Below are 27268 nucleotides of genomic sequence, written 5' to 3'. Positions count from 1 at the left end.
CTGGAAAGGCCACAAATCACTGCAAGCAGCACTTCAGCGGGGGATATAACACCTGGACCCCAACCCTGTCTTCGGATTAGCTGAGAGCCAGTCTGTGCTTCACAAATCAGATGTATAGATTTGCTTGCCTTGCTTCTTTAAAAAAATTGCTTGTTTTAATTGCTTTAATAAATTGGCTTTATCACAACACACAGGGTCTCTCACTTAAAGTAATTTATACGGCCTTAGCCGGTTTGGCTCAGTGGATGGAGCCTCGGCCTGCGAACTGAAAGGTCCCAGGTTCTGTTCTGGTCAAGGCTACATGCCCGGGTTGTGCGTCCCACCCCCAGTGGGGCATGCAGGAGGCAGCCGATCCATGATTCTCTCTCATCATGGATATTTCCATCTCTCTCTCCCTCTTCCTTCCTCTCTGAAATCAACAAAAATATATTTTTAAAAAAAGTAATTTATACAAGAAGACAAGAATCGAGCTTGGGGACAGCCCTCTCCCTCTGCCTCAGGGGGCTGTCCAATAGCATCTTTTTTGGGGGTGGGGAAGGGTTGTCTCTGGTCTGCCTGTAACAGAACCTGCAATTTGCTCTCTCTGTGACCTTGGCACCTTACCCAAATTCTCCGTGCCTCAGTGTCCTGACTGTAAAATGGGGAGAAGTGTATACAGTTGTTATGAGAACAAATCAGTTAACAGATTTAAAGCACTTGGAATAGTGTTTGATGTGAAGTAATTGGTGAATAAATGTTATTCTGACTCACCGTGGTGTCCAGTCTACTAACCAACAGGCAGGGCACACGCCCAGGGGAAGCCCAGGCGGAGGCGGAGGCGTGGAGGAAGCGCTCCACCCGACTCGCGCCCAGACCGGCCGGGGGCGCGCGGTCATGTGATTGAGTCAAGATGGCGTCGCCCAGCACGTTGTGGCTTTGGGCTGTCGCTCTCCTGCCGGCGTCCTACGCTGCCCTGCGCCTGGGGCATCTCGACCCGCCCGGGCCGTTGCCGCTGGTGATCTGGCATGGGATGGGTGAGTGAGTGAGAGGAGGATCAAAAGGGTTTGGCGACTCTTTCCCTCTTTCAGCGCGGGTTCGCGTCTGCAAAGTGCAAGGGCGAGGACCGTGGTCACTCAGCAGCCGGCTGGCCCGACGTTAGGATTTGGGGGCTACTCTGCACTGGGAAGGGAGCAGGGGAAGGCTCTGTCCTTTGGGGAGCGCTCACAGAGGGCTGTGCACTGCATACGGGCTTTACGTGGAGTTTGTTTAATCCTCACAGCAGTGGCGACAGGATGGAGCATCTGGCACCCGTTCAGCAGAGCTGGGCTGTGGCTGCAGGGACCCAGGCATCCATCCTTTTATTCCCAGGCATCCATCCTTTTATTCCTTCACACATTGAACAGAGAGTTGTTAGGCACCAAATAACATAGTTATTGAGCATCTATAGATGCGGAGGACACAATAGAGAGTGCAACAGACTAAATTCTTTGCTCTTTTGGAGCTTACTTTCCAATGGGAGAGACAGACTGTACAGATAAGTGTTGAGTGCGATGGGAAAATAAAAAAATAAAACAGAGAGGGGAATGGAAACCGAAGATGGTGGCTTGCAATTTTACAGAGCAAGATCAGGAAAGGATTCACTGAGAAAGTGATATTTGAGCAAAGACTGAAGTGCACGAGGGAGATAACCCGTGGCTATCTGGTACAAGGAATAGCAAATGCAAAGGCCCTGAGGCAGAAGTATGTCTGGCATGTTCTAGAAACTACATTCAGGTCAGTGTGGTGGGAACTGAGTGAACAAGGAGAAGAAAATAGGGGTTTAGGTCAGGGGTGGGGCGAGGGGGGCTGCAGGTGTTGTTAGACCCACTAAGGCTAATGTAGGGACTTTGGCTGGAATGAGATGGGAAGCCCTTGGAGAGGGGAGTTGAGATGAGTGACATGATCTTAACTTTTAAAAGGACCACTCTAGTTGAGAATAGATTGTAGGAGGTCATGGACATTTGCAGGGAGACAAGTTAGGACGCCATTACAATAATTTAAACAAAAGATCACAGTGGCCCTAGCCAGTTTGGCTCAGTGGATAGAGCATTGGCCTGCGGACTGAAGAGTCCTGGGTACGATTCCGGTCAAGGGCAGGTACCTCGGTTGTAGGCTCCATCCCCGGCCCTGGTTGGGCTCGTATGGGAGGCAAACAATCGATGTGTCTCTCTCACATCGATGTTTCTATCTCTCTGTCTCTCCTCCTCCCTTCCACTCTCTACAAATCAATGAGAAAATATCCTTGGGTGAGGATTAACAAACAAACAAACAAACACCACAAAACAAAACTTAAAAAAAAGAGAGAGAGATGACAGTGGCTTGAAACAGTATAGTAAAATGGAGAAGTGGTCAAAGTTTGGAATATTTTGAAGATGGAACCAAAGGGATTCGCTAACAGATGAGATGTGGAATGAAAAGAGATAGAAAGGAATCAAGGATGACTCCATGGGTTTTGGCCTGAACAACTAGAAGGATGAAGTTGGCATTTCCCCAAAGTGGGGACCTGTAGGGGACCACACTTGGGGTGGTGAGAAGATCAGAGGTCTGCTTTTGAACTTAATAAATTTGAGATGCTTGTTAGACATCCAGGAGATGTAGAGGTATTTGGAGTGTGCAGTTTAGGAGAGAGGTACAGGCTGGAGATTTAACTTGGGGAAGCCTTCAGCATATATTTGGTATTTAATGCTGTGAGACTGGGTGAGGTTATATAACCTAGGGCAGTGGTCGGCAGACTCATTAGTCAACAGAGCCAAATATCAGCAGTACAATGATTGAAATTTCTTTTGAGAGCCGAAAACCGACTTCTGCGCATGGGCCACGAAGTTTCAATCGCACTGTACATGCTACGCCCGCGCGTGGTATTTTGTGGAAGAGCCCCACTCAAGGGGCCAAAGAGCCGCATGTGGTTCGCGACCCGCAGTTTGCCGACCACTGACCTAGGGAGTGAGTGTACACAGAAGAGGGGAGAGGTCTGAGGATTGAGCCCTGAGGCACTCCTAACATATGGAGGTTGAGGAGATGAGAAGGAACTAGCAAGAAGGCAGTGATGGGACAACCAGGGAGGTGGAAGCAAGTCAGGAGAGTGCCATGTCCGGGGAACAGCTGAAAATGTTTCAAGAGGAGGAGAGTAATCAAACTGAATGGAATGTTTACAGGTCAAGCAAGGTAAGGGATGAGAATTGGTAACTGGATTTAGCAACACGAACATTACCAAAGACCTTGACAAAAGCAGTTTGGAAAGAATGAGAGTCTTATTGGAATGGGTTGAAGGAAAGTGTTCAGAGAGGAATTAGAGGCAGCAAATATAGACAGTCTGTCAGGGCTTTGTGCCAGGTCCTGGGTTGCTACAGGGGAGTTAAATGAGAACACAAGATGCTTCATGTCCTTCCAGAGCACAGTCAGTCCGTAGGGAGGCAGGTAAGAACCAACAATTGCAGTTCAGTGCGGTGAATGTTACTATGAGAGAAATCTAAGATGCTTTAATCCTTAGCCTTTTCCTCTTTAAAAAGTAATTCTTAAGCTTCCTCTCAGGTTGAAAATAGGATGATTAAGTTAAAATGGGAAATAATCTCATCCCACTTCTCCCACTCAGTGTTCCGTCAGTCACTTTGCTTCCCATTCTTAGTTCTGGCTCCTTAAAACAGGAAGAGAAACAGGACTGGGCCTTGGGTGAAACAAGGAAGCCCCTAGCAATGATTTTCAACCCTTTTCATCTCATGGCATACACAAACTAATTACTAAAATTCGGCGGCACAGCAAAAAATATATTTGTTGCCGATCCGACGAAAAGAAAGGTGTGATTTTGATTCATTCACACCAGACGGCTATTGTGTTGGCTGTTGTCATTTTTTTATTTGACAATCTAAGGGAAGAGAGGTCAGTGCCCATGTTTTCAAAATACTTGCTGCACACTGCCCTAGAGTGTTAGATTTAAGGAAGCACTCATTCTCTAGTTTGTTACAAGTTGAGGGTCAGCACTTACATGAATCTGAGAGTGAGTGCCTCCCTAAATTTTGTGTCCTATGTGCTTCACTTGTCTTACCCTAGTCTTGGTCTTAAAGAGAAACTCAGTTCCAAAGCGTTTTGTGGTTTTTTTAATCTTTATTTTTGAAAGTATTACTTATGTCCTCCTTTTCCCCCATTGACCCCTTCTGGCCCAAAGCGTTTTTGAGTCCATTAACCCACGATGTTTCTGATGATAAGGGAGGGGAATATGCACCTCTGCTTATTTTTCAGTTGTAAATTTGGTGTCCCAATTATATTGTATGGGCTTTTGAAGTTTATTACTTGATAAACATGAGCTAAGCAAGAATGCTCTTATATTGAGGAGAAGCTCATGTAGCATACAATTAATCATAATAAAATAGACAATTCAGTGGCATTTAGTGTATTATAGTGTTGTGCAACCACTACTTCTCTCTAGTTAAAACATTTTTTTTAAAATATATTTTATTGATATTTCACAGAGAGGAAGGGAGAGGGATAGAGAGCTAGAAACATCGATGAGAGAGAAACATCGATAAGCTGCCTCCTGCACACCTCCCACTGGGGATGTGCCCGCAACCAAGGTACATGCCCTTGACCGGAATCGAACCCGGGACCTTTCAGTCCACAGGCCGACGCTCTATCCACTGAGCCAAACCGGTTTCGGCTTAAAACATTTTTATACCCCAGAAAATGCCGGTACCCATTAAATAATCATTCTTCATTCCCCTTCTCCTACAACTCACTTGAGATGTCCAATCTGTTTTCTGTCTGTATGGATTTGCCTATTTTGAATATATCCTTTAAAAGGAACAGTACAATATGTGACCTTTTATCTGGCTTATTTCACTTACAATAATGTTTACAGGTTCATCCACATTGTAGCACGTGTCAGCGTGTGTGTGTGTGTGTGTGTGTGTGTATGACAATTAGTTTATTCATTCATCCATTGGTAGACATTTGGGTCATTTTCACCTTTTGACAGTTATAAATAATGCTGCTATAAACATTCATGTACACGTTTTTGTATGGACACATGTTTTCATTTCTCTGTATCTAGAAGTCAAATGTCTAGGTCATATGATAACTGTAACTGGATGTTTAATTTTTTGAGGAACTACCAGACTCTTTTCACAGTGACTGTATCATATCACATTTCCACCAGCAATGTACAAAGGTTCCTATTTCTCCATATCCTGCCAATACTTGTTATTTTTCATTTTTAAAAATTAATTATTTTATGAAAGCCATCCTAGAAGGTACGAAGTGGTATCTCATTGTAGTTCTGATTTGCATTTCCATAATGAGCAATGATGCTGACCATCTTTTCATGTGCTTTTTGGCCATTTGTATATCATCTTTGGAGATATGTGTGTTGAAATCCTTTCATTTTTAATTAGGTTATCTTCTTATTGAGTTATAAGAGTTAATATTGTATATTCTGGATATTAAACCCTTATCAGATATATGTTTTGCAAATATTTTCTCCCAAACTGTATGTTGTATTTTCACATTCTTGTTAATGCCCTTTGAAGCACAAAAGTTTTTAAAAAATTCTTACGTTTCATAAGTTCCCATCATTGTCCTTGTTGTCTAGGAGACAGCTGTTGTAATCCCTTAAGCATGGGTGCTATCAAAAAAATGGTTGAGAAGAAAATACCTGGAATTTACGTCTTATCTCTAGAGATTGGGAAGACCCTGATAGAGGTAAGGCTCTTCACAGCTGTTCCTGGGAAGTTTGCTGACTAGTTTCATAGAATGTACTGCTCAGATGCTTTGCCTTATGTCTTTGCAGCATATCAAGCAACGGCAGTTTAACTCTTGAGTGGCTTATATGAGGGTTCCAACCTAAACTAAACAAGTTCACCTCTTAGAGAAGACGCCAGTGTTTATTTTCAGCCCCATCTTTTCACTTCTCTGTGGTTCCTCTTTTAGGATGTGGAGAACAGCTTCTTCTTGAACGTCAATTCCCAAGTAACATCAGTGTGTCAGATTCTTGCTAAGGATCCTAAATTGCAGCAAGGCTACAATGCTATGGGATTCTCTCAGGGAGGCCAATTTCTGTAAGTTCCTTCCTGTTATACCAATTACATGGAGTTGATTTCTTTTTTCTTATTCAGATAGATTGACTCCTCTAATTAATTTTGGATCTTCACCTGTGGAAGGGAAGCTATGCTACCTCCTCCCCCAAACTATAGAGAAAGTTTATTTATAAAGTCACAGAAGTAGAAGTGAGCTGTAGAAGAAATGGACTCAGGGAACAAGTTACAGAGGCAAAAGTAGGCCCTTTGGGGCTTAGGGGAAAGAGAGGCAAGGAAAATGTCCCTGGGGAAGGAGGCGGGGGAAGGCCTGGGCGTGCTCCATAGACAGAGCCAGCCGCCTGGGAACTATTCTAAAATGTTCCCTTGTTGCAGAAACCGGTTTGTCTCAGTGGATAGAGCGTCGGCCTGCGGACTGAGGAGTCCCGGGTTCGATTCCAGTCAAGGGCATGTACATTGGTTGCGGGCACATCCCCAGTGGGAGGTGTGCAGGAGGCAGCTGATCGATGTTTCTCTCCCATCGATGTTTCTAGCTCTCTATCCCTCTCCCTTCCTCTCTGTAAAATATCAATAAAATATATTTTAAAAAATGTTCCCTTGTCAGAAGCTTTACGGAGCTTAACTTATTTTCTATGAAAGAATAAAAACTTGTATTTGGTCATATCAGAGGAAAATCCTGAAACTCTGTGGCCTTGGAGAATCACAGAGAATTAAGTGTCTTAATCTGAGGAATTGATTGTTGGTGATACATTTCCATCTGACAGTCAGAGGTGATAATCCTTTTTTCCCCCTCAGGAGGGCAGTGGCTCAGAGATGTCCCTCACCTCCCATGATCAATCTGATCTCAATTGGGGGACAACATCAAGGTAACTTTGGCTCTGTGCCTCTTTTTTTTTCTGTTTTAACCCACATGACCATTTGATTAAAAAAAAAGTTCTAGCAGCTCTATTTATACAGGAAGTCAGCCAGCCATCCTTGCAAAATTCTGTGTGTTTCCGCCCCCCCCCCCCCCCCCCCCCCAGCTTCTAACTAATGAGCATCCTTGAAGAAATAGGAAGATACTTAGGGTTCCATAGGCCTGGAACACAAATGAATTATTAGGTTGTCATCTACTTCTCTCCAATTTAATTGACATGATTTCCTGGAGGTGAGATGTTTGCAGCCACGTAGCAGGTGCTGGTTGAGGAATTAGGAAAGTCTAACAGCCTTTCCTGTTTTCTGGCATTGGTGATGTCTGTTGAATTTAGGCTTAGGTAAAGAATAATGTGTAAGTTTTATTTTTGTCTGTAAAATTAACAGTAGCTATTAGATCCTTGGAAAACAACAGGTTTTCTATGTAGACAGAATTATAGACTCTTGGGGAAGGATGTGTCTTTGGAATAGAACTTTATCTCTGTTCTGATGGGTATAGCTATTAGGTGGGATAGTGTAGAGGTGGAAGGATTCTCCTTATAATCAGGAAACTGGATTTACCCAATTAACTATTACTGATGGGCAAGTAATTTGGTATCCTAGGTCTCTTTCACAGGTGATGGAAACTAAAATAAGGCTCTGCTCTTCTTGTGGGAGTTTTTCAGAGGATGAAGTGAAATAATAGGTAGGAAATACTTTCTAAAAGTGCAAATATTATTCAGGTGCAAATTGGTAAAAACAGTTTTATCATTTTATTCATTCAGCAAATATTTATGGAAAACCTAGAAACAAGACAAGGTCCCTTCCTTCATGAAACTTCCATTTCTGGGGGGAGCAGGGGAGATAGACATGAAACAAATAAAATAAATACAGACAGTGATAACCACGATAAAGAGAAAAATGAAAGGGTTAATACTTGAGGGACAGAATTGTGCTTGTATTGGTTAAAGGTGTAGGCTCTGGAGCCAAAAATGCTGTGTTCATCTGGCCGAATCACTTATCTAACCTTGAACGTCTCTGTTTTAAAGTTTCATATCGGTAATATGGGGCTGGAAATGATTTCTATTCCACAGGGTGGTTGTGAGGATTAAATGAATTATTGTCAATATGTGCTCAGAACTATGTCTGGTACCCCCGAAAACATTATTGAGGATAATGGGGATGAAAGTGTAACTGGGAGAGGGGAAGAAAATTGGGGTGGACACTACTTGAGTTAGGGTAGGTAGATATGACTTCTCTAAGCTAGGACCTGCGAGATGCAAATGAGTCCAGCCATTGAAGCAGCAAGAGAAGTACAGGTATACCTTGTATTATTGCACTTTGCTTTATTGAGCTTTGCAAATACTACATTTCCATCAATATCTGGGGAAGACCCTCCGCCAGCAAAAGGATTACAACTCGCTGAGGTTTCAGGTGATTATTAGCATTTTTTTAGCAATAAAGTATATTTTTAATTAAGGTATGTACATTATATTTTTAGACCTAAAGGCTGTTGCACACTTAATAGACTACAATATAGTGTAAACATAACTTTTACATGCAATGGGAAACCAAAGAATTTGAGTGACTCATTGCAATATTTGCTTTATTGTGGTGGTCTGGAATTGAACCTGTAGTATCTCTGATGTATGCCTGTATATTCTCCAGGGAGAACCAGGTGCAAAGGTTCTTAGGCAGAAAAGAGTGTGGGGGGACCAAGAGGAAGCTGGTGATAGTGTTAATCCTCAATACATTATGTTCTTGAAGAATATTTGAATGAAATCAGGGTCAAGCTCTGCCTTTTTTGTTTGTTTCTCATGGTGCCTTGGACATAGTAGGTGTTCAATACGTAATTATTGAAGGAACGGGTATTTGTCTCCTACTGCTCTAGGTGTTTTTGGACTCCCTCGGTGCCCAGGAGAGAGCTCTCACATCTGTGACTTGATCAGAAAAACACTGAATGCTGGGGCTTACAATAAAGCTGTTCAAGAACGGTATGTATGGTTAGCTGAAAAGGACATAGAACCAGCACTTCATGAAAATATCATGCTGACTTTCATGCTAACAGTGATTCCAGGCATAGTGGCTAGTGATATTCAAATGTGATTTTCCCCCCTATAAATATCTCTCTACTATCTGCTCAATGTTTTTGTAAACCTAAAACTGCTTTAATAATAATTTTAAAAAGAAACAGGACATTTTTCTATAAAAGAAGAATGTAATTACAACAGAGTAAATATCCATCTTAAAACAAACAAACAAAAAGCCTTTAGAAAGTACCAAGCCCAAGCAATTACTATTAATATTGGGAGGACAGGTTCTTTATGTTCTCAGCAGCATGTGGTTAGTCTCCTACATCAATGTCCCCAATACTCAGTGTGTTAGAGTATTATTTTTCTCTTTGTGTGTGTGTGTGTGTGTGTGTGTGTGTGTGTGTGTGTGTTTGAGTATTTAAAGCATACAGAGTCACTTTTGGAAAATGTTCAGTTGTTTCTAAATTAAAATATACATTAGAACCCCTGGGAAATTAATTACAAATGGATTCTAGGGTTCCATTCCTAGAAATTCAGATTCAGTACACCTAGATTATTCTAGGTGATAACTGGGATCAATTAGTTTGGCTATGATATCTATCCTATGGGTTTTCCAAGTGGATCATTCTTGTCTAATAACAACTCTTCAATACAACACTTCCTTGAAGCCATTTTCCAAAGTATAGCCTTGTGAGTGACTCACAGAGAAACAACCGGAAGCTAGCTCTTTTCCTTTTCTTGCAGTGGCTATATGCATAGCTACAAAGCTATCATGGGTCAACAGTGCCACCTGATGGTCAGTGAAGGAAACTAAGATACTTGATATTTCCATCTTCCCTTAAGCAGCTCAAACCACTGCTAAGCTTTACCCCCTTACATGGTTTGACTAGCCATAGCTTGGTTATTAATGTCCTACATAGTCTTTGTTCTCATGGATATATATATGGCCTCTTTATACTTTATTGTTCTTAATTTACTCTTTATTCTTCTCATTCTAACTCAAATGGCTAAGAAAAGCACATCCTTTTCTTCATATTTCTTTTGTGAACCAAACACAACCATTGGCAATCAGAATTATTAGTGACTATAAATGAGCAGTTACTAGGGGGACAATGACACCTAAATACTGATTAAAAGTGGGAAGAAAAAAAAGTGAAAAGTGGTTGAGAGAGAGAGAGGAGGGAAGAGAGAGAGAGAAGCATCTTATCAGTTGCCTCCCATTTATGCCCCGACTGGGGATCGAACCCGCAACCTTTTGGTGTATGGGACAACACTCCAACCAACCGTCTGGGGCAAGATGCATAAGATACTTTGAATGATAGAGATAAGCGCACAGGACTTTTTGTTGAAAATCTACAAGGAATTATCAGAATCCCCAATTCTCTTAAGTGCACGTTTAAGTGATTGCTCCTCCTCCACCCTAGCAAGAGAAGTAAAATTTACTTTCTGGAACAATGTAACTAGAGAAGTACCAGACTTCCAGGTAATAAACACAGGATGATGATAAGATGCCATACTGAGCCCTAGCCGACTTGGCTCAGTGAATAGAGTGTCAGCCTGGGTTGCGGGCTTGATCCCCAGTAGGGAGGCATGTAGGAGACAGCCGATCAGTGATTTTCTCTCATCATTGATGTTTCTATCTCTCTCTGCCTCTCCCTTCCTGTCTGAAATCAATAAAAATATATTAAAAAAAAAAGATGCCATACTGAAAACCCAGCCCTTCCTACTCCTCTTTCCTCCCACTCTGCTCTCAGAATGATGGCAACCTGCTAAGCAGAAGGTTGGTGGACCCCTCTCCGGAAAAACTGGCCCCAGAGAAAAGACCTACAGGTTGATGTTTGCATCCTCTAACAAGTCAGGACTCCTGATTCCATGTGGTTAAGCCACCAGTAAATAAGCTCTTTCTATGTGAAGAGCTTTCACATCTCCTAATTTAAATAAGAACAGCCCTAGCCAGTTTGGCTCAGTGGATAGAGCATCGGCCCATAGACGGAAGGGTCCCAGGTTTGATTCCAGTCAAGGGCACATACTTGAGTTGAGGGTTCGCTCCTGGCCCCAGTCAGGAAGGATTTGAGAGCAACCAATTGGTATGTCTATCTCACACCAATGTTTCTCTCTCTTTCTCTCTCTCTCTCTCTCTCTCTCTCTCTCTCTCTCCCCCTCCCCCCCTCCCTCCCTCTCCCCCTCTCCCCCCTCCTCCGACCCCCTTCCTCATTCTCTCTCTCTCTCTTAAAAGCAATGGAAAAAAATATCATTAGGTAAGAATTAACAACAAAAAAATGTGAAGGGAAAATAAAAACATCTTCAGACATGCAAAAAGAAAAAAAAGGAAAGAGCTTCCATAGTTCTACATTGTCTAGCTGTGTGAGCTTGAGTGTCTGAGTCTCATCTCTAGTGTGAGGGTAATAGAACTTTCCTGCAGAGTTGTGAAGCTTAAACAAATTAACAGTAAAACATGCAGTGCAGTGCTCAGTTCATATTAAGGCAGGTTTGGGCTGTGACCACTAGTGGTGCTGGGTTTAAAATACTTAGTTCAGCTTTAGCTTTCTGTTTATTTATAACTATTGCAGTGATTTTGTTTTCTCTAATGTTTGGTTACAGTTGTAAAGTATTTCGTTCATAATTTCATCAAATACTGAATTACTGCTGTTTGCTGGGCCCTATTCTATGGAGAACAAGATAATCAGGGTCCCTGTTCTCATGACATAACTAACATATTAGTGGGACAAGGGGATCTCCAAGTGAGCAGATGCACTAGGTGACCTTGAATATGCTATGGCCATGATGGAAATGAGCAGGATGCAGTGATGGAGAGGCCCTTACTTTAGAAAGAATGGTCTTTGAAGAAGAGATGTTTAAGGCAGGATCTGAAGGATGAGAAGTAAGGAGCATAAGAGGAACAAAAGCATCGAGCCTGAGACAGGTTTTGCTGTTCTCGGCCAGGGTGACTAGAGTTTAGTGATAGATGCTTTTGGACAGAGAAGCAGGAGCTATTTTATGCAAGGCCTTGTAGGTCACAAAAGAAGTTTGGATTGTCTTCTAAACATTACGAGAGAAAATTGGGAGGTTTTAAGCAAGGGAATAGGAAGATGAGTGTGATAAAGAGAATGAGTTGAGATATGTTTTATAACATTGTAGATGAACTAGACTGTTAGCTAGGGTATAGCTCACCATTTATAACACAATTTTCCTGGGAAGTGCATTCTGAGTTCTCAGCAACTCATTTACATATTAGCTTTTAGGATACTTTTCTATTTTTACAAAGTTATTTGCTTTTTACTTTTAAAGTTTCTTTGTAAAATCTCATTTTAACACATGGCCAGTATGAGATTTAAAGAGGCAAGTAGTCCAAGTAGAGCAGTGGGAAGGGGATGGTGAGAGCTTAACGTGACAAAAGGAAATAGTTTTCTATTTGCAATATTGTCCTAGGTTGGCTTTTGTATTAGGGAGGATCCTGGTTGCAAGGAAGAAACCAAATCAAGCCAAAGTAAATTTTAAAGAAATTCATATTTTGGTACCCATGGCCTCAGAGGGATGGGAATCAAGAAATGGGAGCCATCGCCCTGGTTGGTATGGCTCAGTTGGTTGGGCGTGGTCCTGTGCACCAGGAGGTTGTAGGTTCAGTTCCTGGTCAAGGGCACATGCTCGGTTTGCACTTGACCCCCAGAAGGGGGCAGAGTAAGCAGGAGGCAACCGATTGAAGCACTCTCATATTGATGCTCCTCTCTCTCTTTCTCTCCCCCCTCCAAAAAAAAATCAATAAATCACTCTTAAAAAAAAAAAAAAAAGTGAGAAATGGAGCCATCCAGAGCTAAGGCAGTCTCTCTCCAACTGTTGTCATTGCTGCTCTCTCTGTTTCACTTCTTTTTTCTCTCCATGCAGACCAACCCCTGCTGCCATGGTAAAAAGTGGCCTGGCACAGCTCCTTTAGGAGATTACCTCAGTCTGAGGCAGGAACCTCTCTGCCCCAATTCATATTCTTAGGGAAGGGACCATGCCCCAGCTCAGATAAGGTTCCCACTTGTTCTCATTAGCTGTGGTCAGAGAAGTGTGGGACCACATGGTACCAACCATACCCGCTCCTGTAACTGGTAGGTGGGGGCAGGAAGGGCGCAGTTCCCACACGAGAGAGGATGGTTTTGATTTAGGCAGAGACCCCAGAAGATGTCTTCTACACTGTTCAGATAATTTAACCATAGCAAAGCAAATTTGATATCCTAATACCCTGAATAAGCAGTGAGGAAGTGTTTTTGTTTTGTTTTGTTTTTTTACCCTCACCCGGGGATATGTTTATTGATTTTAGAGAATGAGGAAGGGGGAGAGAGAGAGAGAAACAGCTATGTGAAAGAGAAACATTGATTGGTTGTCTCCAATACACTCCCAGACTGGGGATCAAATCCACAACCTTTTGGTGTATGGACAACCGCTCCAACCCAGCCACATGGCTAGGGCGGTGAGGAAGTGGCATGATGGGGACAATGAGTAATGGTGAGTGTAACAGCTCGCTCTCACCTTCTGACTGAAATCTGCCCTGTAGTTCCCCTCTGAGATACTAGCAGCCCTTCCTGATTTCTCCTTCCTCCTTTTCTCCCTGCCATCCCCCACCCTTGGCCTCTTGTCTTCTGTGCCAGCTCTGCTCTCCCAGCTGGCCCTCTCCTTGGTTCCTGGCTCCCAGCCTGCATGCCCCTTGCTTTGCAGGGCCTACGCTCCCACCCCCATGGCTCAAAGAGTGCTTTTCTTCAGTTGTCCCACTTTGCCCACATCTTTGCCCTCAACTTGTCACACCCTTTCCTGGAAATACTGAGGCAGCTACTCAAGCTGCCTCAGATACTTTTCAATTGTTCATAAAAGTATAGTGTGCCCTGGCCGGTTTGGCTCAGTGGATATAGCATTGGCCTGCAGACTGGGAGGCAACCAATTGATGTGTCTCTCTCAGATTGATGTTTCTCTCTCTGTGTCTCTCCTTTTCCCTTCCACTCTAATAAAATCAATAGAAAAAATATCCTTGGGTGAGGATTAGCAAAAAAATAAATAAATAAAAGTACAGAGAGCCCTGGCTGGTGTGGCTTAGTTGGTTGAGTGTCGTCCAAAAGGTCGCTGGCTCGATTCCCAGTCAGGACACATACCCAGGTTTTGGTACTATCCCAGGTAAAGGTGCCTACGAGAGGCAACCGATCGATCTTTCTCATATTGATGCTTCTTTCCCTCTCCCTTCCTCTCTCTCCAAAGAAAACAAAAAGAAATATGCTAAAAAAAAGAACAGAGAGTAATGCAACAAGCTTCTGTGTACCTAAAATAAGTATTTTGTCATATTTGCCTCAGCTATTTTTAAGAATAGAAACATTTCAGATAAATTTGAATTTTTTAAATCTCTCCCAGATCCCATTCTTTGTCCTCCCTCCATAGTGACAGCCACTGTCAAATCAGATAAAGCCTATTAAAAGTTTGTATCATATATATACATATCCATAATCAGTCAACAAATAGTGTTATATTGTATATTTAAAATTGTATGTAATGGATTATCTTATTGTGCATTTTATTCTACAAATGATTTTTGGACTCAGTATTACGTTTTTGAGATCTAAACATATTATTACATATACATAAAGCTGATTTGTCTCATTTGCTGCATGACATTTTATTTTATGACTTCACAGTTTATTGATTCCATATTGTACTCATTTCTAGTTCTCATTATAACATACAACTTTCAGAGAACATCATTGTATTGAAAAGCCCAGTCTTCCCCTCCTGTGTTCTGGTTCTATTACATACTAACACTTTGACCTTGAGCAAGCTACTTAATCACTCGGAGTATGGTTGCCTCACTTGTAAACATGCGTATAATAATAGTACTTACTCTATGGAATTCTTGTAAGAATTGAATAGTTTAATATATAAAGTGCTTACAATAGGCCTGGTATATAGTAAGTGCTATGTTACTATTATAATCTCTAAGCTACAGTGGCTAGAGCCTCAGAAGGTAGAGGCTTATGTCACCAAGGGTGGCCTGTGGTTGGGAAGTTCTGGCTTGGGAGCTGTTCTTCCTGCCTCTTCGTGTGCTGCACTGGAGAGTGTAGACTCAGATTTAGGCTCATATCTTACCCTTTCTAGTGCTGTCTGGGTGGCTTTGGGAGAGCTACTTAAGCTCTCCGAATCTGGCCCTTCAGTGTTCAAAAGGAGGTAAATAGTACAAACCCATTTTTCTTCTCTGTCCACCTCCTGAAGAGCCTCCCTCTCCTTCACCTCCCCACCTTCTGCAGCACTTCCAGCTTCTGCTTATCCTCACGTCCTTCCCTTGGCTCACTTGTAAACATGAATATAATAATAGTACTTACTCTATGGAATTCCTGTAAGGATTGAATAGTGTGCACCAGGCTTCTTACAAAACAAAATGTCCTTTTCTTCCTGTGTCCCTTCTTAGCTATTTCCTTTCACACAAAAAGTTGACCAACCTGTGATTACTGCCTTTATTCTTTCTTTTATCCTTAGCCATTAGGCCTCCCCACTGCCATTCTGAGTCACCAGAACCAGGACTGGCAAGATCTAGGGCCTTTGTATTCTTTCACCTACATTTTCTGAAGGAACTTGAGTGTCCATTTGTGTGAGAAGTGTGTGGGCTCAGTGCTCAACATTTCTCAGCATTTGACACTTGACCACCTACTCTTGAAGCTTTGTCTTCTTTTGTTCTTCTAACTATACTCTTGTCACATCTCTAAACCCTAACCCTCCTTTACTGCCAAGCCTACTTCGCTCATAACTTTCTAACATCCTTACATCATTCTATTTCATTCGGCAAACCCTTACTACTGAGCATCTGCCAGACGGTCACTGCTGAGGAGCTTACAGTCTTGTAGGGGCGAGGCGGGACCAATACTCTCACACAATAAGCGATAACAATGCCAAAACAAAATGAAAAGACCACAACTAATACCAGTATTTTATAAATGTTCAGAATTCATCACCTTTTTAAAAATTGGATAAAGTAAACATTTAAAAGCTTTCAAATACGTTTATAAGCAGACTAGAGGCCTGGTGCATGAAATTCTTGCATGGGGGGGAGTGTCCCTCAGCCTGGCCTGCACCCTCTTGTAATCTGGGAGCCCTCAGGGGATGTTCGACTGCCAGTTGGACATCCCTCTCACAGTCCGGGACCACTGGCTCCTAACCGCTTGCCTGATCGCTCCTAACTGCTCGCCTGCCTGCCTGATCACCCTAACCATTCTGCCTGGCTGCCTGATCACCCCTAACCGCCTCTGCCTAGGCCTCCGCTGCTGTAGCTTCGTCCAGAAGGATGTCCAGAATGACCTCTGGAAGGTTGTTCGGCTGTCTGGTCTAATTAGCATATTACGCTTTTATTATTATAGATTATATGTGTCACTCTGACCACTGACAGTCTGACTGCTGCCTCCTTTAAACTCAGCCCCGTCTCCTGGGCGTCAGAAGCTTCCATCGTCTCTGATGTAGATGGTCCAGTGGGCTTTAGTGCCACGCTGCTCTGCTGAGTGGCACTTTCAGGATCACCGCCTCTGGGCAGCTCTTTCACTCTGGTTGGGGGCTGGCTCCTTTGGTAGAAATTTTGATTTCCTTTCCTGCTAAACTGGGATAGAAAGTCCCACTCATGTTCTAATTCCTCCCTTTCCCCAGAGGACATCTCCCATTGGGTCCATGCTCAGCCTTTTTCTCCAGCCGGAATACTGCTGTGTAGATGCAGGTGCTAAGTGGGAACTAGCTGCCGGGAGAACTTATGGTAGAGGTGTCAGTTTTGGTAGGGGAGGGTTGGGAGGGAATGGAAGGGGAAGTGGAGAGAGACTGAGACAAAGTAAAGTGTGAAGAGAACTGATCTGTGTTTGAAATAATATTATAACCACAAAGTACCTGCCTTTTGTCCTTAAAAATTGCATGACATACCAGAGTCCTGAAAACTAGTGTCACTCAATAGTATGATAAATTCTTTGTGATTGAAAGGTTAGACCTCCATCCCAGTATCAGCACGGCATGATAGATAAAGAGGAGATAAATAGGGGAAGAGGAGGCAGAGGTTGTGGGATTTGAGCTGAGTCCTGCAGGATGAGTAGAAAGCAAAGGAGAGTGAAAGATTTAGGGTTGTGGGAGGGGACAGCATGTGTTTTCATGACTTGGAAGCATGATTGTGATAAAGCTCAGTGGTACAGGGGAACAATATTGATAGGTCCTTTTCCTAAGTTTTAGGATACTTTTGTTTTTTTTTAATCATCTTGATGATGTTTTTCCACTGATTTTTAGAGAGTGGAAAGGAGGGGGAGAGACAGAGAAACACTGATGTAAAACACATCGATTGGTTGCTTCCTGCACGTGCCCTGACCAGGGCAGGGGATCAAACCTATAATTGAGGTTCGTGCCCTTGACTGGAATTGAACCTGTGACCCTTCAGTCTGAGGGCCAATGCTCTATTGACTGAGCCAAACAGGCCAGGCTAAGATGTTCTTTACTGTATTAAATAGCACATCCTTGCCTCAGGTGTCTAGGTGATGCACTTTGGTAGGTGGAAGTCTTGTCTTCCCTATTAGAGGGCAAGGCCTGGGACTTGAGGGCTCTGGTCTCTGACCCTTTGAAATCTCCTGCTGACCTATGCAGAGGGGCATGCTGACATGCAGCTTGGTCACCTTGATTTCTTTTTTCCCCTGCAGGCTGGTGCAAGCAGAATACTGGCACGACCCCATAAAGGAGGATATGTACCGCAACCACAGCATCTTCTTGGCAGATATTAATCAGGAAAGAGTAAGCACCCAAGCCAGGCTGCTGTTATGTATTCATTTTTCTATTTGGGACATTTATAAAAAGATCAGCAGTGACTGTTTACCCAAAGTATCCCAGACAACCCAGGAAACAGAAGTTCTGTTTCTAGGAAGGGAGCCAGTGATTCGGAGATTCAGTTCCTTTTAGGGAGGCTGAAATCCATTTGGCTCTCTTCCCTTATGTCCTTTCCCTTTCCTAGTGTTGAAGCACGGTCAGCTCAGTGGGCTGCTGGCTGGCTTACATGGAACTTCACAGCTGCTGGTTTACTGAGGGAAGTCTTCCTGGTGGGTCCCTTTTGGGTCAAATTTTCACAGAAAAGAGATTTAGTTAGAAGAGATACTGCAAAGGGGACTGTGTGTCCCAAACACAAGCATGATTTGGGAGATTCCGGTAAACTAGACGGCTTAATTTATATTGTGTTTATCTAGAAGTTTTTTAAAATTTCACATTAAATATGTTTTTTATTGATTTTAGAGAGGAAGGAAGAGAGAGAGAAAAAAACATTTATTGGTTGCCTCCTGTACCCACCCCAACCCTGGGGACCAAGTCCCTGCAACCTAGGCTTGTGCCCTGACGGGGAACCAAACCAGTGACCTTTCAGTGCATAGGACGATGCTCAACCAACGGATCCACACCAGCCAAGGGGGAACAACAGTAGTATAGCAAAACCACTCAGAACTTGCAGCTTCTTATTTTGCCTTGGCTTTCTCTGGCTAGATGTCTTTAACCTATATGACGGATATCTGTGGAGTGCAGTGACTGATTAATGATGGCACCCTGGTTGCTAGGGGCATGCCAATCAGATAGGATGTTAAGAAAAAGGCTGTACAAGGTATATTCTGGGCAGGAAACTGAAAAAGCAGCATGTATCATAGGAAAGAAACATGGTGGTCCAGGGTCAGGGAGACCAGAGCACTGAAAGGCTTTAATCCCCCTGCTGGAACCTGATGATGACTCTGAGATACTGCTGGCCTTTCCCCCCAGGGTGTCAATGAGTCCTACAAGAAAAACCTGATGGCCCTGAAGAAGTTTGTGATGGTGAAATTCCTCAATGATTCCATTGTGGACCCTGTGGATTCTGAGGTGAGACTACTTGGGCAGGCCACAAGAAGACAGACCATAGTAGTAAATGACTTTGGGGGAAAAACCTTAGTCCTGTCCACTTACCTTTGTGTAGAGCAGGGGTTCTTCACCTGAGGTCTATAAATGGGACACCAGCCAGAATTGTATGAAAAATGGTAATGTTGAATTCTCAGAGGGACTATGATTTTGATTAGATTTTCAGAGACCTGTGACCCCAGTTCAGAACCACCAGCCCAAAGTCTGTAAGTCCCTAAGGTTGACATTAAGGTTTGCCTTGACCTGGCTTCAATCTGTTTCTCCAACCTAATCTCCCTACACTATCCACTTTAGATTCTCTGATCACATTGTACTACTTGAAATGCCCCGAACTTGGCCTGTGCTTTTTCTCTGGCGTTCCTTTATTCAAGCTTTTCAGTCTCTTAGAATGCCCTTCCCTGGGCTTCTCCACCTGACAAGCTCCTATTTACCTTTCAAGGCCAAACTCAGATCACTTTCTCCATTTAGGATGCTATCCTATTTCAAGTAGAATCAGCCTGTATTACAGCACTCATCTCATCAGACCACCAGGAACTAGCAAACCATGGCCTGCAGGCCAAATCCAGCCTGCCACCTGCTTTTGTATGGCCCATGAACTAAGAATAGTTTTTTTAAGTGGTTGAAAAAGTAAAAAATATTTGATGAAGTGAAAATTATATGAAATTCAGATTTTAGTGTCCATAAATAAAATTCCATTGGAACACAGCCATACTCAAGTTTTAAAAAATATTGTCTGTGGCTGCTTTTGCATTACAATGACAGCATTGAGTCGTTACAACCATGTGGCTCTTAAAGCCAAAAATATTTTGTATGTGACCTTTATAGAAAAGTATGCTAAACAATTAGTTGTTCTGTGCCTCATGAGACTAGAGATTTTTGAAAAAGAGTGACCATATGTATTCATCTTTGTGTAGTTCAGCACAAGGATTTTCAGAGGGTAGTTGCTCAATAATTATCGGAAGTAGAAATTTTGGGAAATTGGAAAGCTCTTTGGAAAAGATTAACTCATCTCTCAAGATCTACCCTTAAAAAAAAAGATGACTCAAGACATATTCTATTTTTCCTCCTTACTACACCTTCATGACATCGTTAGTTGGTTAGGCTTAGGTACCAGCTGGTCTTAAGTTAGTTTGGCAGTATATATGCCATGTGTGTGATCTGCGTATTTCTTCCTCCTTTCCTGCAGTGGTTTGGATTTTACCGAAGTGGCCAAGACAAGGAAACCATTCCCTTACAGAAGACCACTCTGTACACACAGGTAACTGGGTGGGGAGAGGTACTGTCCTTTTCAGCTCCCGGTTCCTGAAGCTGCCAAGTTCTTGGGTGATAGACCCTGTGCTGTACACCCCAAAGCAGTAAGTGGTCGTGAGGTGTCTGACCTGTCTCGGTGTTGCACTAGTCTGTTAGGTGCTGGTCTATAGAATCTACATCCTGAAGGTCGAAGGACCTGTACCTCATGGTTTTCAAGCATGACCAAGGGATACATCCTTTCTAGCTCCTTTTCTCTGGTATAAAGGTTAGAACTGGCTTCTTTTGCTGAGATGCAGACTGGATCAAATCCAACAAGCCCCCTAGGCATAATGAAAACAGGAGACAGGTGTTACTATAAAACATTAATAGTCGTGGAAGTGTTTTTAAATTAGACACTGACAAGGGGAGCTCCTGCAGGAGGTAATGGGACTAGAGTTGTGAATTCTTTTTTTGCAGTAGATGGTTTTTCAAGCAGAGGTTGCAGCATTTCACCACTTCCAGCTCCACACTCTATAAAGATTTTATATTGGAGATACACTCCCCAAAATGCACAAGTGCTATGTCTGAGCCACTTGCCTTCTACTCGAATTCTCTTGGCTTTTCTCTTACATTTGATGCCCCTCTTGGGTGAGGTAAGAGGGAAGCTAAGGTCTGTTAAGTTTTCGAAATTACAACTTAAGAGCCTCCTTATTGTGAAACTCAAACTGATGGTAACCACAGAACATTCTGATACTGTCATAACTGCTCATCTTCCCACCATATTTGTTCTGTGGCACATGGGCAATGTTTTCAACTGCAAGATAAGAAAGTGTCCCAGATTTGTTACCTAGGGGTTGGATGTTTTAAGTTATCGAGCTAATGTTCTCCTGTCTTTGGTTCAGTTCCACTTAACTGACGTTTTGAGGCAGTTTTGTCCTCCAAAAGGTTTGGAAAACTTCAGAAAGCAAAATATAAAACTATAGAATAATCTCAACTGCATATAATTTTAATGCTTAGGGGAAAAAACAGGAGGTATCCTTTTTAGCATTTTTGACAATACACCTAAATTGTGATACTTAGGGAAAAGATTGCATTTTGAGAATATATCTCAACTAACATTTTTTATTTATTTCAGAGAAGGGAGAGGGGTAGATAGAAACATCAATGATGAGACAGAGTAACTGCTCAGCTGCTTCCTGCACACCCCCTCCCTACTGGGGATCGAGCCTGCAACCCAGGCATGTGCCCTTGACTGGAATCGAACCCATGACCCTTCAGTCTGCAGGCCAACACGCTATCCACTGAGCAAAACTGGCCAGGGCTCAGCTAACATTTTCTTTACTTTTATTCCAAAACTTTTCAGTAAGCCTTTTGATTAATTATGGCATTTCTCTCTGCAGGACCGCTTGGGGCTAAGAGAAATGGACAATGCAGGACAACTAGTATTCCTGGCTGTAGAAGGGGACCATCTTCAACTGTCTGAAGAATGGTTTTATGCCCACATCATACCCTTCCTTGAGTGAAACCTTTGCAATTTGCACCAGAGCTCAGGGAGCTCCCAGCACTTCCAAACTAGTGAAGACTTCCCTTCATGCCCAAACTGGAGCACAGATCCAGCTTGCAACTAACCCTTTTCTCTAGTCATCATCTAACATGACCTACTCGGAAAGATCTAAGATCTAAATCTTATCCTTTGCCTCATCCTATCAGCATATGGTGTTTAATTAGTTAATAACCACGGAGATTATTTTACAACCATTTGATGTAGTCAAGCTGTCTCAGGAAGTGTCTGCTGCAAGTCAGTGCCAGAACTGTGCCCAGGCCCAGAAGAGACTGAACAAACTAAAACAATGACATAGATTCTAAGGGCAAACACCTTTCTCACGTAAATCTAGCCACATTTCAAGCCAAGAGAAGGCCAGGTATTCACAGACATGAGGTATTCACAGACATGCTTTCTCAAGTTTTGCTGGTGGGGATTTAACCAGTGCTTGCAAGAGTATTGCTTGAATGTTGCTAAATAATCTAAGGCTACCCTCCTCTCTTTGAGTATGTTTTCTTCTGTAGTGTCTTTAGCAATTATTAGACAAATTCCACTAGCCCACCATCTAGCTTCAGTAGCACTCTTTTGGTCTCCTCAGATTGTGATAAATTAGTTGCTGTAATAAAAGGAGGGAAGTAACACCCAATTGGATTGTTTAAGGGAGGAAGTGTGGGTATTGCTTAACTTAGAAAGGGAGGTGAAGAAAAATGTAGAAATGGAAATGAAAACTGAGGAGGTGGTTCTTTCCATTCCATCCTTAATATGTCATCTCTTAATATAACTAGTGGTCTGGATTAAGTCACTCTGTTACTGCTATTAACAGAGAATGGGAGGAAAACATGGAGATCAGGCTAATTTCCATTATAAGAAATCATATTTTCTAGTATACTCCAAACTTGTTTCCGATGTGTTCTGTGAAAAAAAAGATTGTTTCCTCAAAAAGCTTGGGGAATATTGCACATCCCTTTTCTCCTTGGAGATCAACCCATATTAAGGACTTTGAGAATTCCTGTTATATTAAAGAAAACTAACCTTATTCTACCATTCCCCACACTATTTGAGCAATTTGAACATGTTAACCCCAACTTCCCTGCCCGTGAAAACCTATCAAAACTGTTTTGGAAGACTTGTGCAGAATGTCAGTTTGGGGAAATGATTAGATACACATGAGGAAAGTATCTTGTTAGTGCTGTGAAGTTTACTCTTTGTGATTTTTCCTACACTTAAGCCTTATTTTTCAACTAAAAGATGAGGCTTAAGGGCAAGAAGTGGGGGGATGTGAAATGTATGAGGTTGTCTAAAATAAAGAGCAGCTTCTTAACCTTCGTGTCATGTTTTCAATATTCTTACAACTCTGTACAATAAATACCACAGGTAAATACTAAGCAAGTCTGGTATTAATTTTATTCTATTTTCTGTATAACTTTAAGTAAAGGTTTATTTCTGCAGGCCTCAGGAAATGGGTAAAAGTCACAGGACAATCTCTCTTTCCACCAAAAAAAAGTTGCATATTTTGGTATGTGTTTGTCCTAGAGGGAAAAACTGAAATTTTTATTAGCAATGCTGTGCAACGTTCTTACATAAAACCGAAAACCAGCCTACAGTGGAGATTGTAGTCCTTTGTTCAGGTGCCTGGAGAGAAGCCAAAAGCTGTTGAGCATGACAGGGCAATGGAGACAGGGAAGATGGATGACGGGCACCTAGCATGGGAGGAAGGAATGCCAGATTCTTTAGAATGGTGTGTTTTTCCTCTTTTTTTTTCTCTCTTTATGTCACCTCTAGGAATGTGCTGGGCAGGGATCCCAGAGAAAGGGTCCAAGACTCTAAATTGGCCTGGGTGCAGGCACTGCCACAGCAGCTGGTACAGGAGAACCTATTGTCTCAGGTTCAGGTGGAGCCAGGATGGAATGCAGAATAAAAGGAATACTTAGAAGAAACAATTTTGCTTGGAATGCTAGATGGCCAAGCTTCAGCCTTTGGTCCAATACAACACTTGCCTCACTTGTCAACATTGAAAAATTAGTCTGTTAGAAGAACAAGCTGGAATCACACCAGCTTCTGCTACCTCATGCTCACTGTTAGGAAAAGATTAACTTGTGTCAACTTTTTGAGCTGTTAATTCCTGGGGACTACTTGGTTCTTCCCAAAAGACTATTGGTGGGATAATCCCCAAAGGCTGAAAGCTGAAACACGCCAGTCCTGGTCTGCAGTTCCTTAAGAACAGACTGGTGGTGTGGTTGAGCTGACAGGAAAAGGCTGCCCCTTCCTGCAGAAGATAACTGACCTGCTATCCCACCCCAAATCTCAGCCTGAGGTATATTTCAGTGAAGGCAGGTAGCTGTGCTTCTCAAAGCAGAGAAGCAGTTTAAGAGCAGAAAGGTAGAGGGAATCTACAAAAGAACCGTCTTGATACAGATTTATCCCATGGTGTGAGGGAGAGGGCAAAGAACCCAGTGGCACTTCGCTTATCCAGCAATTTCTGTCACTGTGGTGACCAACTTCTTCCCATTCCATAGGGTCTTGAACTGCTCGGGGATGGGGAACTCATTCTGCAAATAAACAGGTTTAAATATGAGCTAAAAAATAAGTTGGGATTCAGTCTTACACTTTTCTCCCAATGCTTATTTCCACTAAGCTCTGAGAGCAGGCAAAATGTAGTGAGAGAAACCAAACCCACCTTAAATAGCTATGTCACTGGCAGTGCTACCCACATCTTTTACTAACGCCTCCCCTACCACTGACACAATGGAGGAGCACTGCAGTGTAGGAATGAGAACAAAGGCTCCAAAGCCAGACAGATACAGGTTTGAATCTGTTCCGTACAGTTCACTGACCAACGATGTTGAACAGACTGTTAAGCCTATGAAGCATAAATGAGAAGATGTATGGCTTCATGGCACCAACTCAACAGTGCTGTGCCACATTCTCTTTCCTTTTACCTACTCTGAGCAGCTGTCCAACCTAAGCAAGGCAGATACTACCCTCCTCTGGAGAGCTACCTTGTGTGACTATGTCACATTTCTCTGCTTAAAGTGTGTGTCGCTGAGTTTGACCCACTCAGGGCAGAATGCCCATCAACTCACTTTGTCTAACCTAAGAAGTCTTCAGTCCCTTCTGATCTTAATACTAAAAAGATCAAGAAACTTACAAAGTCTCCGCTTTCTGTAGGAATGAGGACATTCATCTCAGAAGATTTGGCACTGACGATCTCACAATCCAAGGAATTCTTGCTCAGATAAACGTGGCAGCCATCTGTTTTGTTGATGGAAATGGTTGGCACTTTACCCATTACCTACAGAGAACACCAAGAACACTAAGTCCCAGCAGTTTGGGGAGAATAACAGAAATTTACAGGAAAAGCTCCCACGGTTTCACATGATTTAACAACTACATGAAAAGCTTGCAGGTGCACAACAGATACTGGATACTCGGGGCAGGCTGGGATGGGTGCTGGAAAGAGCTCACTCTGAGAGCCAACTCCTCTTCTGCCACATCCAAAGCAGCTCAGCTTACAGACTTTGTAGAATCAGATTCCCACAACAGCAACATCTGTGGGTCGGCTCTGTCTCTTTCAATTAATTCCTCAGGGACCAAAGGAAAAAGCCAAAATATCAAGTTACCTGAACTCTGACATCTCTACTATTGATTATCTCCACAATGCCCACTACGTCATCAAACACCAGACCGAGTTTCTTACAGTTATCTAGAAGAAAGGGAGCAGGTCAACAGTATAACTTTAAAGGAAAGTAATATATTTAAGAATCTTAAGAACAGGGTAGGTATGGTTCTGCCCTCTCAAGCTCTAAAACAGAGCCTGCCTAGGACAACAAGAACTCACCTACTGTAATGGAGTTAATTTTGCCCTTGATGTGCAATGTTGTGTTGACACACTTGTATATGTAAGCCACCTGTTTCAGCTCTGTGTCATCAATCACCAGGTTAGAAACGTTCTCCTGATTTTCCTGATAAAGAGATACCCCTTTCAGCAATCTCATCACGCAGCACACACCATCCCAAAAAACAGACTATCACAAACTTTCCTTCTTGCAATTTAAGTCAGAACCCTGCATTCATTTGGCTGTGCTCCATTAAAACCCCGTCCACTCCTTGTTCCCCGAGTCCCGGAATTATTAACTCACCACTCTCCACTTCTTGCCCTCCAGTTCAAGTAGAGCAGGCTCCTTCTTTGTGGCTGGTTTAGGGGATGGGTTAACTCCTGGTTTAGGTGCAGAGAATGGTTTGGGGCCACTTCGTACTGGACCACTCTGGGCCTTCAGGGCAGGGTTCTTGTGAGTCTTCATGTCATCAGATACATGTTTTAGGGCTGAAAGAACAACAAGCTGCCTTGTTTCTGTCCTTCATATCATGGCTTTGGGCTGAGGCAATAACTAACTTAGACTGATTCTTAACAAAAAATCAAAGCCAAAACTAGAGCCTTTGAGATGTTCTCTCAAAAGCAATTTTAGAGAAGCACCTTGATAATTTCTCTTCTACGCTAAGGTTAACTTACTTAGTTCCATTCAAAAAGATAAAACATGGCACATGTGTATGTATGGAGGGATCGAGCCCGCAACCTGGTTCGTAGGTCGACCTGGCATGTGCCCTGACTAGGAATCGAACCATGACCTCCTGGTTCATAGGCTGACGCTCAATCACTGAGCCACACGGGCTGGGCTATTTTAATTTTTGGGAACAGATTCCATAATCACCCTCAGCAGGCTAACCCACTCCTTACTCCTGAACATGGCCAATCTACATAACCAATACTGAATGGCCTTTTTAGCTCCACCACTCCTGGTGGTAGTAGTTTAAATACTAGATTTTTCGTAAACTGCTTGGTTCACTGCAGAAAGAGATTTAATGACTGCATAGTATTTCATCAAGAGGATAAACTGCAATTAACAATTTCCCTTACTCTAGAATATTTAGGTTGTTACACCATTTTTAGTTATATTAATAATACTATAAAACTTGTTCTTTACTTTAGATATCTTTTAGGTAGATCCCCAAAATAGGGCTGTATAATTTAGACTTCTGCCTGCTATATAAAAGAGTGTCTACTTTCTCCACACCAACTTTAGGTAACTCTTATGCAAATTTTCTATGACCATTATATATCCTCTGAGGAAGTTAACCCCCAACACAATGTCGTCCCAAGTAGACATGGAAAAAGCTCTGGGAAAAATTGCAGGCCCCATGCCTTGGCACAACAGGGGACTCAATACATGCCACTTAATAAATCACTTTTCTCTAGCCCTAACCGGTTTAGCTCAGTGGATAGAACATCGGCCTGCAGACTGAAAGGTCCCAGGTTCGATTCCAGTCAAGGGCATGTACCTTGGTTGCAGGCACATCCCCAGTAGGGGGTGTGCAGGAGGCAGCTGATCATGTTTCTCTCTCATCGATGTTTCAAACTCTCTATCCCTTTCCCTTCCTCTCTGTAAAAAATCAATAAAATATATTAAAATCAATCAATCAATCACTTTCCTCTAAAGTTGGCTTCCTCCAACTACAATCACCTAATTCCAATTTCCATTTAAGCCAACTATGCTGTCCCTTTGGGCAACTTAATGTAATATGACACCCCAAATTAATTCTACCATACACAAACCAGAGTTCTGCTTTACACA

The 27268-nt window shown here is 42.6% G+C and overlaps 2 protein-coding genes across 6 annotated transcripts in view; one reads left to right on the top strand and one right to left on the bottom strand.

Moving 5' to 3' along the window:
- Window positions 1-783: 783 nt before the first annotated feature.
- PPT1 (palmitoyl-protein thioesterase 1) lies at window positions 784-22959 on the top strand. The gene is made up of 9 exons (XM_080654450.1): window positions 784-1013; window positions 5600-5709; window positions 5938-6065; window positions 6837-6907; window positions 8824-8926; window positions 17638-17728; window positions 18731-18829; window positions 20052-20123; window positions 21496-22959. Exons 1-9 carry the CDS (start codon window positions 890-892, stop codon window positions 21616-21618), a joined length of 921 nt encoding a protein of 306 aa, XP_080510576.1. The 5' UTR covers window positions 784-889; the 3' UTR covers window positions 21619-22959.
- A 58-nt stretch (window positions 22960-23017) lies between these two features.
- CAP1 (cyclase associated actin cytoskeleton regulatory protein 1) overlaps window positions 23018-27268 on the bottom strand; it is a 30904-nt gene continuing 26653 nt past the window's right edge. For all 5 annotated transcript variants that reach the window (XM_080654445.1, XM_080654448.1, XM_080654446.1 and 2 more), the window contains exons 9-13: window positions 25778-25962; window positions 25477-25600; window positions 25259-25341; window positions 24787-24930; window positions 23018-24187 (exon numbers count right to left, since the gene is read on the bottom strand). In XM_080654445.1, the coding sequence (XP_080510571.1) occupies window positions 24104-24187; window positions 24787-24930; window positions 25259-25341; window positions 25477-25600; window positions 25778-25962 (620 nt within the window). In that variant the 3' untranslated portion in view covers window positions 23018-24103. The remainder of the gene's footprint in view (window positions 24188-24786; window positions 24931-25258; window positions 25342-25476; window positions 25601-25777; window positions 25963-27268) is intronic.

The sequence above is a fragment of the Plecotus auritus genome, assembly GCF_963455305.1.
Source record: "Plecotus auritus genome assembly, chromosome: 2".
NCBI lineage: Eukaryota > Metazoa > Chordata > Mammalia > Chiroptera > Vespertilionidae > Plecotus > Plecotus auritus.
Note: the sequence above shows the minus strand (reverse complement) of the source record. Positions and strands in the feature narration are given on the sequence as shown.

What these genes read in the sequence shown, in the direction of transcription:
- PPT1 (XM_080654450.1), top strand. Translation starts at nt 890, where the DNA reads ATGGCGTCGCCCAGCACGTTGTGGCTTTGGGCTGTCGCTCTCCTGCCG. An exon ending in TTGGGAAGACCCTGATAGAG is followed by an intron (nt 5,710 to 5,937) that starts GTAAGGCTCTTC and finishes TTCCTCTTTTAG; the next exon opens with GATGTGGAGAACAGCTTCTT. An exon ending in AGACCACTCTGTACACACAG is followed by an intron (nt 20,124 to 21,495) that starts GTAACTGGGTGG and finishes TTCTCTCTGCAG; the next exon opens with GACCGCTTGGGGCTAAGAGA.